An 18,354-nucleotide genomic window follows, 5' to 3' on the forward strand; every position below is an offset into this window, starting at 1 on the left:
GAACCTACCACAATTACTCAAGCCCAAAAATCTCCATACTGGTGTAAAGCCATGTGTGAAGAATATGATGCACTCATCCATAATTCTACATGGACCCTTGTACCCTCTCTCCCATACAAAATATCATCGGGTGTAAGTGAGTCTTTCGAATTAAGCGGAACCCAAGTGGATCCGTAGCTAGATATAAAGCACGTCTAGTGGCCAAAGGGTTTCATCAATGAGCTGGTGTTGACTTCACAGAGACATTCAGCCCTATTATTAAACCCACAACAATCCGACTTATTCTGAGTTTGGCCATCTCACAAGATTGGCATTTACGTCAACTCGACATTAACAATGCCTTTCTATAGGGGACCATAACTGACGATGTCTTCATGCAGTAGCCTCTTGGCTTCATCCACTCTCAATATTCAAAGCATGTTTGTAAACTACAAAAAGCTATTTATGGACTTCGTCAGGCTCCAAAAGCTTGGTACACCGAACTTGGCTCGTTTTTGGTATCAATTGGCTTCATCAACTCCAAGTCTGATACCTCCTTATTTCTCTGTCACCAAAGTGGCAATATAATATATCTTCTGGTATATGTAGATGATATTATTATCACAGACAACAATCCTATGGAAATCAAGGTATTCCTCAAGCATTTAGCAGATCGATTCTCCCTTAAAAATCAAGGAACCTTGAGCTATTTTTTGGGAGTGGAAGCAACATACACATCTTCCGGGCTCTTCCTATCATAACAAAAGTATATTCAAGATCTATTATCTAAAATAAACATGCAAGATGTAAAGGCAGTTACAACACCTTTGTCTACTAGCGAGTCGCTCAAACTCTGTGATAGAAGCCCTACTACAGACCCAACTCAATACCGTCAAGTCCTTGGCTCCTTACAATACTTATCTTTCACCCGTTCAGATATCTCATTTGTGGTCAATAAATTATCCCAATTCATATATCGACCATCTACTATGCATTGGTCTATAGTCAAACGAATCTTGTGATATCTTCACGGGACTATCAATCATGGCCTCTTTTTCTATAAACACTCCCCCCTTCATCTCCACGCCTTTGCTGATGTTGATTGGGCAGGGAATTTTGATGACAGAATATCCACATCAGGGTATATTCTCTTCTTTGGACCTAATCTAATCAGTTGGAGTTCCAAGATGCAAAAGACAGTTGCACGTTCTACAACTGAAGTTGAATACCGTGTCATTGCCACCGCTACTGCAGAACTCAATTGGGTCATAAATCTCCTCAAGGAACTTGGCATCAACATCACTTCTACTCCTATAATATATTGTCACAATGTCAGAGCCACTTATCTATACGCCAATCCGGTATTCCACTCACGCATGAAACACATCACCATCGACTTTCACTTCGTGCGAGAACAAGTTGTCAGACGTCAATTATGTGTTTCTCACGTACATATGGTTGATCAACTAGCAGACTCCCTCACGAAACCTCTCACCCGTAAATTGCTTTCATCACATCGATCTAATATCAGTGTCATTGACAAAAGCACCATCTTGTGAGGGCATGATAACAGTCAAGATCTCTCGTAATAACAACCTCAACAACAATCAAGATCTCTCAAACTACATGAGGAAATATCATACATCTGTTAAGGAAGATCCTCCTCTATTGAGAAAAATTATCTCTTATAACATGTAAAAATAGAGAATATTATGTATTGTTTTCATCTCAATGCAATCTTCTTCTTTCTATTTCATTTCTATCACATCTAACTCTTTAACTCAAGATAAGAGAGATACCCTCAAACTTGGTAATTAACCAAGATTAAGTCTCTAATTCAATGTTATGCTTGCAGTATGTAGTCTACTCGGTGCCGAAACCTTCAGCTTACATATTACGCATCTGTTCTACGTGTGTCAGGAGTCTTCGTCGCAACGTACGACGCATAGTCCCACGTATCACCCCTGCATGGCCTTCAACGACACGTGTCAGTCGTAGTAAGCGGATTAAATAATCCATACACGACTCTTGAGTGTTCTGTACTCCGCGGGGATGAGAAGGAAGAGCAGCAAAGATGTCTTCTCTGGTTACTTGGGGCACCGGGGAAGGCTATTCGATCCCTTCTCCACTGACATCTTGGACTGGGACCCCTTTGCGAGGCTGGTTTTGGGACGCCGGCCGGCGCGCACCAACGTGGAGTGGAGGGAGACCGCGAACGCCCACATCATCAACGCCGATCTCCCCGGTACGCCAAAGCTCCATGCATCGTGTACTCTCTTTTCTTGTGTCGTTTCGGTTTGACTGTGTAGGTGTGCGCAGGCGTGAAGAGGGAGAGGTGGAGGACGGCAGCGTGCTGCGGATCAACGGAGAGATCACGGAGGAGGTGGAGCAGGGGGACACGTGGCACCGGTGGAGCGGCGGAGGAGGAGCTTCAGCCGGCGATTTCGGCTGCCGGAGAACGCCAACATGGCGGTGATCACGTGGACGCTGGAGAACGGGGTGCTCGCCGTCACCGCCGCGGCCCCCAACGGCCGCACCATCGACGTCGCCTTGGCTGCATGCACAGATAGGAACAATAACTCGCTGTACAAACAGTACGTGTCGTACATGGATGCATTTTCGTACGTGGGGTTGTATACGGTGGTGGATGCTTTGTCCTCCTAATATATACGGATGGTACTCCGGTGCAACATCGGTTGCATGTAAAATAGTATTTTGTCTTATATATATTGTGCTTTGAAAAAAAAAAGGTAATTTATCGAAAAAACTCTTACTAGAGAGCTTTTATGAGTTCTCATATTTAGTATTTAGTTTTTATTAGGAGTGTTTTTTCAAAAATTTTGAAAATGTTTTTGAATGGGTTGTTTAAGTCTGATGGACGATTCGGTTACGATCGATGATTTGGGCTGGGTCGGATCCTTCACACTTAAGTTACAATTCAGGTTGGTTATAGGTTATCATGATATTCGAATTATACTTGTTCACTGTAATTGTTCACAAAAATATTAAATAATTTTATTTAAATAATGTATTTAAATTATATATATATTTTTAATTTATCATAAATAAAAATTATTACTATAATTATATTGGTATTTAATTTTTCATAATTAAAGTAATTAATAAATATTAGAAAATGATTATTTTTTTAAATAAGTTAGATAATCAAGTTTAATTTATTTTAAATTTGATAAATTATGTAATTAGTGCTATGATAAATTTTGGATAATTTTATATAGAAATTAATATATTTTTAATATATTTTGTGAATGAGTATGATTCAAGTATAGCGATTTTTGGAATAATTCAGGATAGTTTTGTGTAAAAGTTATATATTTTAAGAGTTATTCTTATTTAAATTTTATAATTAATTATCTTAAAAATATTCAAAAAATATTAATTTCAAAATAAATTAGGTAATCGGGGTTGTTTTAATTTTGAGTGTCATTAAGTTAATAAGATAAAAAAAAATTTATATTTTGTTTTATGATAAATTTAGGATAATTTATAAATGAATGTAATTTAAATATTATAATTTCTTTGGATAATTTAAGGTAGTTTAAGGTAAAAATTAATATATTTTAAATTTTTAGTTTTATGATAAATTTAAAATAATTTTATATAGAAACTAATATATTTTTAAATATGTTTCTTGAATGTCATTCAAATGTAACTCTAACATTTTTGGGTAAATTAAGATAATTTTATATATTTTTAGGATAATTTAAGTTTTTTAGTTTTATAATATATTCAGGATAAATTTATATAAAAATAATATATTATGTGAATAAGTATAACTTGAGCTAATTATTTTTTTTGATAAAATGTGAGGAAGCGCAAGTGAAGGATGATAAGGAGGGAATGGAGGAAATAGTGGAATACGGGTGGAAGGAAAAAGAGGAGGGTGATGGGGTGAGGGAGTTGGAGAGAAGTAAGAGGATGAGGAAACCGAGGAGGAGGAGGAGATGACAGATTGGGAGGATGAGACAGTTTTAAAAATAGAGCCAAAGAAAGAGAAGGAAGCGAAGATGGAGTGGGAGGAGAGAAGTAAGCCACTTGGACGGCGTAGACAAAGAAGAGAGACAGAGGTAATTTAAAAAATTCAAAGGATAATCTAGATTTAATTAAATTAAATTGAGTAATTAAGGTGTTAAATTGGTGTGGTCCGATTCATTAAAAAAAAATCTGTTTAGTTGTAAAAATTTTGAGTCAAATATAGTCAAAGATAATTATCATCTTGCTCATATGGTAAAAGCCTATTAGTAGGAATTTTTGCTGGATAAATTACTTTACAAAATTTATCATTTTAATTATTAATCAATAGCTAAATGATAGTTTATATGGAAAAATTATAGTTTTCTGTTTGATTAATTTGTTGAAACGATTATGATCCACTTGAATAATTAAATGATGACGAATTCATTTTCCATCAAATTGGATGTAGTATTGTTAGAATAATTAATAATGAAACAATTTTTATATCATAATTTTCAAATTGAATTAAAGAACTCTTAAAATAACTCAAAAATTAATTGATTTTTATATCACATTTTCTTCATGAACGGCTGAATAAATCTCATAATGTTATATTCATAGATAAAACTGTGTCACGATTACTTATAAAATTAAGATAAAAGGTATGGGAGATTAAACGATCCAATCATTAGATTAATCATCTAATTACAGACGAAATTACATTTAAAAGTATGCTGCATTGTATCTAACCACTTTCAATCTTCCATCATAAATTTAATGTATTAGACAAATATGATATATAATGATTTTTTATTTTTAAAATATTTTAAATCGAATTTGTTACGTGTCTTTTATTCAAATGTATAGAGAGCACCATATTTCGTCAATCTTTAATAAATCAGTTGGATACGTGTGCCAGTGATTTTATTTTTTTTAATATTTTAATGAATTTTAAATCGAATTAATTATATAAATCAGGTAATAATTGACATGACATATTATTCATTGTTTTAAGGGTCACCCGTGGTAGATCATTCTAAAAAGAGGGATGTTTGAAACGTCAACCGGGCGTGCGCCTGATTCAACTCGGGGTTGGGTCGAGCCGATTTATTCTCTCGTCGGATTGAACCAGATGGTCTCAAGTTCAACACCAAACGACCCCCGGCACCCCGGCACCCCTGCCCTAACCGCAGACTCTCTTTCTCCCCAGTGACTGCGGCGTATCCTCGGTGCGCGACGGCAGCTTCTTCCGCTCCTGGTATCTCTCTCTTTTTATTCTCCTCCTCTTTCTCCTTCGCCGTCGCGCAGTCCCTTCTCCTCCCTCCTCCCTCCTCCTTCCTCCCTCTTCCTTGTTCATAGCAGCCCCCGGCTCCCCGCCTCGTCACAGCCCGCCCTTTCCCGATCCCTCTTCCCCGTTTCGTCGCAGATCCTAGTTTCGCTCGGGCGAGCCTCGGGGATTTGGCACGACTGGACTGAAGGGTAAGTGATGAATTGTTTCTGATACGGAAGGTATATTGGTAAAAGAATCAGACCCGTAGGGGAAGCAGTCGTCGATAGAATCCCTAAAGCCTCATCCTCCTCCGCCTCCTCCTCCTCCTCTCTCTCTCTCTCTCACTCACTCACACACACACACACACACACACATCGAGCGTCTTCCAGTTTCCAGTGCCTCTCGCGCACGTCTTTTTGCCATATTGCAGTGAGTTTTCTCCTCTTTACTATACAGAAGAGTAGGCATCGCTGATCTCTGCGGACAATGATGGGAGAAGTCCTTCTTGGCTTGCCGGGGCCGTGGGCGGAGGATTACCGCGAGAAGGCTGATCATTACACGACAAAGATTGGGGGATTGCCGGTGCGTAAAGTTTCGAACTTGATTATTTTTGGAGGTTTCCAGCTTCATCTTCGATGAGATTTTGCTCAAAAGATGTAATATTGGGTTGTCCATGCGATCTTTTCGTTGTTTTATAAACATCTCCCTTTCAACTCGGTTATTGGTTCTTTTTCTTGTAATTTCACGGTGAGTTCTAGGGAACATGGTGGTTTGCCTTTGCAGGATTGGCCCATCCCAGAAGTGGATATTAGCCGTGAGCTTCTTCACTGTAGTCTATGTGGAGGGAGGCTCTCACTTGTGGCACAGGTAGTTTGTTGTTTTCTTACTCTAGTACATCAAAAGCATTTTTTAAAATCTGGAATCAATAAAATTTTGCATGCAATATCATTAATATCAGGTTTATGCTCCTATTTCGTTGCCAAAACTGAACATAGAGGATCGTGCAATATATATTCTCGGTTGCCTGGCCCTGAATTGTGGTACTGACCCTCGAAGGTCTGTTCAGATTGGTTTGTTAATCTTGGTTCGTTAATCTTGGTTCTAGTTTCAGATCAATCATGCTTGTAAAAATGAATACAATTTGCACACAATCTTGCAGCTGGCGAGCTCTTCGAATTCAGAAGTACCATGAGGAGATGAAACCGAGTCTTACTTCTTCAAATGCTGTCTCATTGGAAAAAGAATCTGTTCCTGCTCCGAGAGTTAACAGCTGGTTGGAGGACAACATGTTGGGTAATGAGTCCAGCAAAGTCAACGACGTGAGTGACAGTGACACAGAAATGGAGGACTTAGCACGGGCTCTTTCGGAAGCTGCTGCTCTAGCCTCGAGTTTGAAGAAACAAAATGGCCACAAGATCACGGATGCATCTGCCAGAGGTACAGTAGCGAACCCTAGAGTGGAAGACACTGGTGTGCCAGGTACTTTTCCTTGTGTTACTTCTGATCTTACCGAATAAGAGATGAATTTAGTGATGATATTATATGCCAAAAGGTTGTGATTGCCGAATAGTTGGTGTTCCTGTTTTCCTACTTTATCAGGGAAGTTCCATATAATTGTATTTTGAGCTGCATAAAGTTAAAGCTGTTGTGATAATTTGCATTTTTCTTTGGTTGTAGTTCTCCCTTGTTTCTATATCTATTCCCAAAAGGTCGAGTCCTCTGGTGATATGGATGCTGTTTGTTCTGGTTACACATCACTTTCTCTCAAAAACCATTGTGCTTCTCCTGATACTGAGGATGAAGAACAATGGGAAAGAGAAACTTATGAGTATGATAGAGCTTTAGGTGCCGATAGAACTTATTTGAAGTTCAAGAAACAGATGGATGCACACCCAGAGCAGTGCCTCAGGTACATTAATTTTATCTTGTCCTTTGGTGTCTCCATGATGGCCGGTCAAAGAACTTTTAACTTGAGTACTTACATCCTTAAACAGAAAACTTGTTGGTTAAAATTGACATGCCATTTAGAGAAATGCAGAGGACTTGAAAAAATATAACTATTGCCTGAAAAGGGAAAGAAAAATACATAATCCTGTGGTGCTTTTCTTTTTATTTCTTTTCTCTTCTGTTGGTTGCCTTAGGTGCGCTTTCAGCTGTTACATCTTGTACTTAACTAATTTTCAATTTAGTGATGGAGAAATTTTGAAGCACAAGTTGCATCTATCATGGTTGCCTATTAGGTATATCAGTTTCCAGTTTCCTTTTGCGTTGAACTAGGTTGTCGTAACATGACAATAGGCTTTCTCTACAAAGAGTTTCTCTTTTATTTTTATTTTTTTGAAGAAAGCCAAACATAAATAGTTCTTCTGCATAAGGTAAAAATACTCATGGAAAATTTGTGCCTCATACTTTCGCATGTACGATTCTTCTATTGAATTTTCTTGGCACTTTTGTTGATCCTTTTACTGTTCTTCTGTGACTTCTTTTACGTAGGTATTCCTATGGTGGTAATCCTCTTTTTGCTAAAACTAAGTTAGCGAAACCTGACATTTGCAAGCGATGTGGCTCGTCATGCATATATGAGATGCAGTTGATGTCCCCCCTATTATATTTTCTGCAGCAAGCTGTTGATGGTTCATCAGCTTGTTCAGCAGATGGCTGGAGTTGGATAACTCTGATTGTATATACCTGTTCCAGGGTAAGTCCTTGTTGGTTACACTCTTTTGAAGGTTTAACAATTGAATATAAAACTTTTACTGTAACAGCCAATACTTTTTAACAACTTGAACAGTTTTCCTTTATTGGAAAGATAGAAAAATTTGCTTTTCATATTATGCTAAATAATTTTTCAGTGTGGCCTACTTTTCGTTTACATCAGAGAAGACTTGTAAAGTAAAAAAAATTGAGTGTTTGATAATTCAACTTTAAAGTCTAAGACCTGATTTCAGCAGTTTTCAGTCCATTAATTGTGCTGGTAGTTACAAAATTGTGACAATGTTAGAACTGAAATTGCTGACAAAAACCATTAGCTCGAGACATATTAGCCAAAAACCATTAGCTCAAGACATATTAGACAATCTCCTAGTAGGTATTGAGATGAATTCTTGATTAGTAATTCTCATTTAATGATTCGTACTAAATGTTCTTATAATTAGGGCCATATAAAACTTCTTACTTTAGTTTTTTTAATAATGAAATAATCATAAATCAAAATGAACCACAGATGTCATTTTAGATGGAAATTAGAGATCAGGGCAATAGATGGTAAAACTTTGAGCCACCTTCCCATCTGCTGGGTTTTCTGCTTATGTGTAGGAGTACCTTCTATAATAGGAAGGTGCAGCTGTTGGGCTGTTTTTCCCAACTACACATGGATCCTCTTTGTCTAAAATAGGGTGTCAGATAAAATATTGACAACATATTATCGAAGTAATGACATGTAAAAGGAAGGAGCTAGCCTTTTTTGATAATATGAAAAGAATGTGTGAATTATAATTAACTGTTGATTTTCTAATGTGGTTCTCATCAGGTTGAGTTCTCCATTTTTATTTTTATTTTTGTATGCCCTTAGTATAACTTAGTCATGGTTTGTTAGAAAACTTCACATCCTTCATATCTTATTTTCATATTCAACTACGAAGAATCATTTCTTTTTGTTGCTTCATCTGAATCCTGGACTTGATTGGCATGTCCATTTATGCCAACGATACTTGAGTCATCCTTAATGTTCTTCCATCATCATAATAGTATGTCTTTTTGGTCTTAGGATGTGATCTTACTAATAAATGAAAAACAAGAAAATCAATTGATGAGAGATGTCCTTGGTATATGTTCACAAATTGGCAGACTAACAAATAAATAAGTTGCTGGTATCTCTAGGCAGCACAACATTCTCCATAGGTTCCTTGATGCACTATTGAGCAAGAACGTAGAAATAATTATAAAATTGTAATGTTATTAGGCTATCAGACACTTGCCTTTATCTTCAGGAAATTATAGGTCCATTTGGCTACCAGTCCATATGCATGTGAATCATCCTGTTGGACCACCTAGAGACTTCACAGGACCTTTTTGCATATCTGGGTGGTTCATTCAATGTATTTATCAGCACACAAGGTGACCATTGATAGGCTCCAACCTCACGTCTTCCTTTCCTAGTATGTTTCCTTCATTTGAAGTGTTTATTTATTTGCTCAGTCACTTGAACAAACCAAGCAATCATGCTAGATATAAATTGCCAGATCTATTCTGTGGATTAGTCTGTCAAGAGATGACATGACTAATGTAGTGCCACAACATTTTCAAATTTAAGCTACAAACTTTGTAACTTTTGTTGCAGAGTTGCTGTTCATTCAAAGAGTCAACAGAGAGTTGCTGTTGGGAAGTTGCTGAGGAGGCTATCGTCATTCAGGATGATTAAATTATAATTTCTGCGGTCCAAAAATCAGACTGCATATCCAGTGTGCTTGTTTTTGTGAGGAAGTCATTTTTTGAAATTATAACAGTGCACTACTTTGGCACTTTCTCTTGTCTCTTGCACAATGCTTTCAGTACTAGTTGATTTTGGTGGAATGCTTTGTGTAAGGGCTTATATTTTTTGTAGTGATAATCCTTTGTAGTAATAAAATTCTTATGTAAGATCAATCTGCTCCATGGTTTTCCATCGTTCCCTTTTTCCTTGTCATTTTACAGCTGCCATGTGCCGTAGGAAGACCATCTGATGACTGGTATTGCATGGATCTTTGCTTGCTTTCGAGTTAATTCCTTGGACGAAAACCTTTTGCCAGGGATGTGCTTGTTGTCCGTTGTTGTGATCCTGTGTAACCAAAAGTCAATGTCTTTCTTCAGCTGAAACCAAGGAGACCAGTGTGCAGGCTGGAACATGTCATCAGCATGGACAACCAAGAACTGCTGCAGTTGAAGCCAGTTATGTCGAACCAAGTCAAGAATCTGATTCTTCAAATTCCCTCACAATTTTTATGCCCGTTGGAATCTAGTTATCAGTTGGAAAATAAGTTCAGAAATGTGTGCTAGCAGCTACTTTCTTATTCCTGTTGATCTCTTCTTCAAGTTGGCTGCGAATCCATGCGCCCATAAGAAGGAACATAAGAGGGTGGAATTCTCTCATCGCTTATGTCGAGCATCACGTGGTTCAACAATAACAGAGGCAAGGAGACTGGAATACCCTTCTTCCTTGAAGGCCTATGGTTTACAAAATTTGCACAAAAATTTAAGTTAGCAATATTGTGTTCATTTAAGAGCACATGATCATCATCCTGTGTTGGATGGTCGGGTATTACATCCAGAATAAACTTCTCATTGCACAAAGACTCTCACTGGGGTACGAAGAAGTCGATGTATATAATCAATCTTACATCAATATTTAGATGGGTTGCTTTCGTGATTCAAACTTTAATTTTTCAGATTACAAAGAGAAAAATATTTTTTTTCCTTTACTTCTAATTGATGGCGCGTGTATATATATATATATATATATATATATATATATATATATATATATATATATATATATATATATATATATATATATATATATATATATATATATATACCAAATCTCCCTAGGGCGATGGTACTGTAGCAGCGATCTGATTTACTACAGTATCGGCTGTTTCCAAGGGCAATAGTATTGTAGCAGTGATTAGAGAAGGGATCAAACATGGCAACGATGGCCCCTAGGGCTAGTGACGGTGGCGGGAGGGTAGGTACGATGGCAAGACACCCTACCCTTACCTCTCAAGTTGCTCCTCCACCATATCCTCTCCAGAGAGAAACTCCTTCGACGAAGCAGCATCGAAGCAGGTAGCACTCTAGATCGTGGCAGCTTGCTCTCATTTCCAGTAACCCCCAGCCTTGGACTAGCCTCTTCAAGGCTCCGGTTGGAAGTCCGGATCTAAGCTTTGAATTCTTTACTCCAGAAGTTCAGGCTGATAAGAAGATTGTTGTATACGAGACTACTGATTCAGTAGAGTTGATTGAGACATGGTCTATGGCGATTGTTGGCTATGTGGTAGGTCTCAAAACATCTTATTTTCCACTATCCTCATTTATCAAAACTCGATGGGGAATATCATCATTTGATCTTCATATGCTGGAGAATGGATTCTTTGTTTGCAAGCTATACTCTGAAGAAGATTTGCAACGGGTCATCGAAGGATTCTGGACTATTCGCGGCCATCCAATGATTCTACGACACTAGTCTCTTGATGTCCGTTTGGAGTTAGATAGCCTGCAATCTATTCCATTATGGGTATCCTTTCAAGGCCTTCCTCTACATCTTTGGAGTCGATGTTTTATTGCAAAGTTATGCAGTACTCTAGGACAGCCACTCTACATCGACAAAGCAACAACAGCTCAGACGAGATTAGCATTTGCACGAGCATGTGTACTGGTTTCTTCCGACGAAGATCTTCCTAATGAGGTTTTCTATCGTGATCTTGATGGGAACACTCGGAAGGTACATGTATTCTTCTTGATTTTCTCACCTCGCCTTTCTTGATTTTCTCCTCGTCTTCGGAGGAGCTCGATTCATCCCATTTTGTATTCTTCTTCTTTGGCCTCTTCCTTCGTTCAAGTTTATTGTTTATTTTAGATTTTTATTTAATAAACTTATTAAGATTTAGTGTTCGAAGTTCAAGTTCATCATTGTCCTCATCACTTGAGTCGTCGCTCAAGTGGTGTTCATTTGTCCGGAGTTCCAAATCCTTCCTGTTCTTTGGAAGGTGATTTTGTTCATCATGTTCATCATGTGCATTGTGCACCATTTCATATGTCATCAACGAACCAATTAGTTCTTCAAATGGTAAGTTGTTTAGGTTTTTAGCTTCTTGTATTGCAGTTACTTTTGAATCCCACTTCTTAGAAAGAGAACACAAAATCTTGTTTACGAGTTCAAAATCCAAAAAATATTTTCCAAGAGCTCTTAAACTATTGACGACATCCGTGAAACGGGTGTACATGTCGCCTATAGTCTCGCTTGGTTGCATTCGAAAAAGCTCAAAATCATGCAATAAAATGTTAACTTTCGAGTCTTTGACTCTACTAGTTCCCTCGTGCATGATTTCAAGTGTTCGCCAAATGTCAAAAGCCGTTTCGCACGTAGAAATCCGATTGAACTCATTTTTGTCCAAAGCGCAAAATAAGGCATTCATAGCCTTTGCGTTTAAAGAAAAATACTTCTTCTCCAAATCCGACCATTCATTCATCGATTTATGAGGGAAGTTGAAAACCATTTTCAACGATATTCTATAAATCCAAATTCATAGAAATCAAGAAATCTCTCATTCGAGTTTTCTAATAAGTGTAGTCCAATCCGTTAAACAACGGTGGACGAACAACCGATAAGCCCTCTTGAAAGCCATGAAGAGCCATTTCTCTCGGGTGTAAATCCGAAATGAGAAATACCGGGCTCTGATACCAATTGTTAGGATCAAGAGCACTAAGAGAGGGGGGCTGAATTAGTGCAGCAGAAAACTTTCGACGATTAAAATCGCATTCGTAAGATAAGAGCGATTTCGGTAGAAAATCCGATTCGTAAATCACTTTAACTTGTTACCAAGCAAGATGCAGTTAAAGCAAAGATATAAAGGCAGTTTGCAGTTATAATAGAAATCAGAACGTAAACGCAAACTGAAATATGATGTTCATACGATAAAAACGATTTACGTCTAAATGCCGATTCGGAAAATGCAGAGCTTGAAACATGATTGTATATGCGCAGAAGGCAGTAAGCTATTGAGGATATTTGCAGTAAGGATAAGATGCTCAAAGTAAATACAAACAGAGATTTAGAGTGGTTCGGTCAATCTTGACCTACTCCACTTTTGGCTTCCTCCACCGACGAGGTCATCGACGTCAACTAGAGGCCTTCCTTCAATAGGCGAAGGCCAACCACCCTTTTACAGTTTCACTCCTTTTGACGGGCTTAGGAGACAACCCTTACAGAATTTTCTTTCCTCTCTTAACAAATTAGAACTTGGAAGAAAAGAGGAAGAAGAACTTTCAACTCATACAATACTTTTTGAGCTCTAAAAATCACAAAGTAAAATCAGAATTTCGGTGGTTTCTGGGTGCCCTTTCATTGCTGAAAGGGTGGGGTATTTATAGGCCCCAACCCAGTTTGAATTTGGAGCTCAAAACTGTCAATTCCCGAAATTCTAGGATCTAGCGGTTGCACCGCCTGATTGAGGCGGTTGCACCGCCTGGCAAAGCTCGAAGACTGAGCCTCTGGGCGGCGCCACCTCCTGTTAAGGGCGGTTGCACCTCCTGCCAGAGCTCGAAGACTGAGCTCAGGCGGTGCCACCGCCTGACTGAGGCGGTGCCACCGCCTGACTGAGGCGGTGCCACCGCCTGATTGAGGCGGTTGCACCTCCTGCCAGAGCTCGAAGACCGAGCTCAAGTGGTGCCACCTCCTGTCAGGGGCGGTTGCACCGCCTAGTCTCGCTTGGAGACTGAGCCCAGGCGGTGCCACCGCCTGGCAGAAATCAGGGTCCGAATGGGTTGATCCATTATGCCCAATTTGGGTTTTTCAGGGGCCCAATTGCCCCAAGATTAAATTAATGGGATCACCTCCCATTTCCAACTTAATCATTGTGCTAACTACAATATTTCCTAAGACATTTACTGCAACTTGCTCCAGTGCGTCAATCGCTTCTTCCAGCGAGCTTCCGGCGAACTTCCATCGATCATCCGATGAACCCTCGGTGATGCTCCTGCGGACTTCCGACAAACTCCTGGACTTGTGACGATCCACTTGGCGAGTTCCGACGAGCTTCTTTGGCAAGCTCATGGACTTCTCGGATTTGTTCCCGCAGAACCTCCGACGACTGTCCGAACTTCCGTCGAACTCTCGAACTCCTAACGTGATCATTGTCTTGACTCCGGCGCAACTCCTGCTGCATGTCTTTCTTCCATCGTAGTTAATCCTGCACACTTAAAACAAAACTTCGATCGAGACAATTAATCCTAAGCAATTAACCAAGTTGTCCGGCATGTCATTGGTCCCTCGACGCTTCGTCCGATTCTTCGGCGCATCGTCCTCTCCTGCAGCCTATTGCCCAATCGGCCAGTTAACTCCGCAACTCCGATATCCTTGGCACAATACCCGCTCTTCTTGGCCCGATGCCCGAGTCCACGGCCCGAAACCTTATGTCGATTCGTCGACCGATCCACTGGCCCGACGTCCAATCTTCTGACATATTCCTCCGGCACAACATGATTTTCCTGCTTTAATTGTCTCATCCTGATCGAAGCATCCTGTGTCACTCAAAACGCAGATTAAATCATAAACATATATCAAGTAGTTTCATCATCAAAATACGAGATTCAACAATGTTTTCCTTAAATGCTAGAGCTATGTGTTAGAATATATGGCCCTTTTATTGAATAAGATATATAATAGAATTGGGTTCCGTTGCGATATTTTAGCCAAGACTAAGTCCACTACGGAACGATTCCTCGGAGATATCCTTGATGGGAGGAAATCTTCTGAGATCTCATCTCATCGTAGACCCTCTGCTCTCGCTTATAAACGGACAGGATCTCTAGTGGTTGAGGGTGTGTTAGTGTGTGTGGAGCGTCATAACGTTGACACGTATAGACGCATCTCTCCGTTGAGGAATTCAGTTATTCTCCTCGACTCTCTCCCCAAAACCCTCTCCCTAAATCCATCAATCTGTGTGATCCTGTGAAAGGATAGGAAGAGAGGAGAAAGGGTCTACTCTTCGCACTCCCTGCAGATTCCGCAGCAGCGCGATCAGATTAAAGACGGAGCCTGCAGCAATCTTGGATCACGGTGTGCTGAGCAGATCAAACAAGATCTCTGAACGGATGGCATCAAAAGGTACGCATCGTATAATTAGATCTATGTATTGAATTTCAATCCTGGCATATAGGTTAATTCCGCATAATTGATTTAGCATAATTATAGATTGTATATGCTTACAATTGGTATCAGAGCCAGGTTTTTGAAATCATGCATTAGATCTGTAAATTAATTTACGATGCATAATTACCTTTATCTTCCAAGAACTGTTAAGCAGTAATGGTCACCGTCGACCTCGCTGCAAATCTGCGGTTACGCCGAGTAGCGTACACATTACAGAACTCGTCCCATATGCGGACATTACAGAACTCGTCCCATATGCGGACATTACAGAACTCGTCCCATATGTGGACATCACAGAACCCCGTCCACGTGACGGCATCACAGAACTCCGTCCGTGCGACGGCATCACAGAACTCCGTCCGTGCGACGGCATCACAGAACCCCGGTCGCACACGGCCAGAATCCGTCCATGCGACGGTCGGCCGCACGCAGGCAGACAGCCCAGGAGGCGGCCATGCGTGAGTTGGCCGTGCACAGGCGGCGGCCGCGTGTTGGCAGCAGCCACCCGCGGGTAGGAACCGCCGCAGCGGCACCGGCCGCGCATGAGCAGTAGCAGCCCCGCGGCGGCAGCGCCATGACGGCAGTGGCCGCGCACAGGCTAGATCTACCGCTGGCAGCCGCGCACAGGCGGTCGCTGGCAGCCGCGCACAGGCGGTCGCTGGTAGCCGCGCACAAGCGGTAGCCCGTAGCCGCGTACAGGCGGTAGCCGCGCACAGGCGGTAGCCCGCAGCCGCGTACAGGCGACCAGGCCGCAGGCAGCAGCGGCAGCGCCGCTCGCGCAGGCGGCGGCGGCGGCGATGGCAGATTAGGGTTTTGGCATATTTACGTTTTTACCATCGAGGCTAGGATTTTAAAAATTACAGTTTTACCCTTTGCAAATATCGTAATTACAGTTTATGTTCTGTCAACATATTTATGGTTTTGCCCTCGGGTCTAATTTCTGCCAAATTACAGTTCTGCCATTCGCATATTTTCGATTTATATCTTATCAAATATTTCCGTTTTTTTTATCATTATGAAATTGAGAAATTTAGTTTAAATTCTCAATTATAAAATTGATAAATATCATTTATTATAATTATGATTAATTTTAATCATTATTATATTTTTTGATTATTTGATTGGATTTAATTTTGTTAAAAAAAAAAACTATAAATTATGGTTTATTTTATGGTTTTCTCATATGAATTATTCATTATATATGTGGTAAATAAAATTAAAATCCAATTATTTTTTTTGGAATTTTCATTTATTTATTCACATGTATATGCTTGAAATTATCATATGAGTTTTATTAATGTTCAATAATTATTATGGTTATTTATTATTGAACTGTTTTGCATTATTGTTCAATAATTATTATGATTATTTATTATTGAACTGTTTTGCATTAAATTTTAATAATTATTATTGTTATTTATTATTGAATTGCTTTGCATTAATGTTTAGTAATTGTTATGGTTATTTATTATTGAACTGCTTTTACATAAATGTTCAATAATTATTATTGTTATTTTATTATTGAACTGCTTAGCAAAATTAAAGAAATATTGATGAATATTATTTGTAATTTATTTCCTTAAGTTTTATCTGACTAGTAGCTGCCAAAGTGGCCTAGGATGATAGACTTTTGTGATATGAATTACAATAAAAGTTTTATCATTTATAGGACATTTTATTTTATATCATGGCATTAGTCTTGTAGCCACCAAAGTGACCTGGACTAATGACTTATAAAATAATATTAAAGAATTAATCCTAAATGATATTAAAGAAATAATATTCATAATGGCACATATAATTATGAGATTTAGATAATCCCAAAGGAGAATCTAATTCAAATAATTATGTGATGGGGTAGGATGATACTATTTTAGATATCCTTGTAGTTTAGGATTTTATACCCAAAGGTAACAATACCTATTCCTCAAGGATGGTATCAGTCCTCCAAAAATATTCTTGAGTGAACACTAGATATGTCAATATTTCACCCAAAGGTGTAATATAGATGATATCAATAGTTCATCAATTTTTTGACAAACTCAAAGCATTAATGTTGTTATATATCTTTTTGCAGTAGTACTTCCGCATATACATTCATATGCTTCAAATGTCCCTGTACTTTCTGGATCAAATTATTCAGAATGGTTAGAGCATGTGCAATTCACACTGGGTGTATTAGATCTTGATCTAGCATTACTTGTTGAAAAGCCTGCAGACTTGACTGATGAAAGTACTGCAGAACAAGTTAATGAAATGAAGGCTTGGGAAAGATCTGATAGGCTTAGTTTAATGTTCATAAGAATGACAATTGCAAATAATATAAAGACTTCATTACCGATTGCAACTAGCGCAAAGGAATATTTAAAGGTTATTGAAGACAGATTTAAATCTGCTGATAAGTCATTGGCTGGCACATTGATGAAAGAACTGACTACGGCTCAGTATGATGGTACTCGAGGAATTCAGGATCATATCCTCAATATGGCTGACAAAGCTGCAAAACTTAAAACATTAGGCATAAATGTTGATGAATCCTTCCTTGTGCAATTTATTCTCAATTCTCTTCCTTCTCAGTTTGGCCCATTTAAGATTCACTACAATACAAATAAAGATAAGTGGGACTTGAATGAGTTGACTAGCATGTGTGTTCAGGAAGAATTGAGATTAAGGCAGGAAAATTCATATAATGCCATGACGACTACTCAAGGAGGTGGTAACAAGAAAAGAAAGTTGAAGCATCATCCATCAAAGAGATTTGCTAAGTCTAGAAATGTTAAACAGACTAATGAAAAGAAAGCCTTTACTGTAAAGTGCTTCTTTTGTGGCAAGAAAGGACATGTGAAGAAGGATTGCATTAAACGCAAGACTTGGTTCGAAAAGAAAGGTATTAACTCGACCTTTGTATGTTTCGAATCAAACATTACAGAAGTTCCTTCTAACACTTGGTGGATAGATTCCGGTGCTTCAACTCATGTTACAAATAACATGCAGGGATTCCTTTCAATTCGGAAACCAAAAGAACATGAAAGATTCATCATTATGGGAAATCGTCTTAAAGCGAAAGTGATATCAATGGGAACTTATCGTCTACGCTTAGAGACGGGTCACTTGATGGATCTTGTTGACACATGTTATGTCCCTACAATTTCTAGAAATTTGATTTCTCTTTCTAGAATTGATGAGTTGGGATATTGTATTTCTTTTGGTAGTGACAAACTCA

At 38.9% G+C, this 18,354-nt stretch overlaps 1 protein-coding gene across 3 annotated transcripts; it reads left to right on the plus strand.

Annotated features, from left to right (window-relative positions):
• The first annotated feature begins 5,056 nt into the window (after window positions 1-5,056).
• LOC103988792 (uncharacterized) lies at window positions 5,057-9,868 on the plus strand. Of its 3 annotated transcripts, none has more exons than XM_009407427.3 (8): window positions 5,057-5,212; window positions 5,681-5,806; window positions 6,008-6,091; window positions 6,183-6,280; window positions 6,384-6,703; window positions 6,902-7,133; window positions 7,718-7,922; window positions 9,564-9,868. In XM_009407427.3, exons 2-8 carry the CDS (start codon window positions 5,711-5,713, stop codon window positions 9,642-9,644), a joined length of 1,116 nt encoding a protein of 371 aa, XP_009405702.2. In that variant the 5' UTR covers window positions 5,057-5,212; window positions 5,681-5,710; the 3' UTR covers window positions 9,645-9,868. The 3 variants fall into 3 exon arrangements, with proteins under 3 accessions (XP_009405702.2, XP_064969517.1, XP_064969516.1); XM_065113444.1 differs by having other exon boundaries at window positions 5,084-5,433; XM_065113445.1 differs by lacking the exon at window positions 7,718-7,922 and having other exon boundaries at window positions 5,081-5,433.
• The last annotated feature ends 8,486 nt before the right edge of the window (window positions 9,869-18,354 follow it).

Source organism: Musa acuminata, chromosome BXJ2-6 (assembly GCF_036884655.1).
Source record: "Musa acuminata AAA Group cultivar baxijiao chromosome BXJ2-6, Cavendish_Baxijiao_AAA, whole genome shotgun sequence".
Lineage (NCBI taxonomy): Eukaryota > Viridiplantae > Streptophyta > Magnoliopsida > Zingiberales > Musaceae > Musa > Musa acuminata.

Coding starts and splice junctions, on each gene's coding strand:
- LOC103988792 (XM_009407427.3), top strand. CDS start 5,711: ATGATGGGAGAAGTCCTTCTTGGCTTGCCGGGGCCGTGGGCGGAGGAT. Junction 6,092..6,182: donor GGCTCTCACTTGTGGCACAG/GTAGTTTGTTGT, acceptor CATTAATATCAG/GTTTATGCTCCTATTTCGTT. Junction 6,281..6,383: donor TGTGGTACTGACCCTCGAAG/GTCTGTTCAGAT, acceptor ACAATCTTGCAG/CTGGCGAGCTCTTCGAATTC.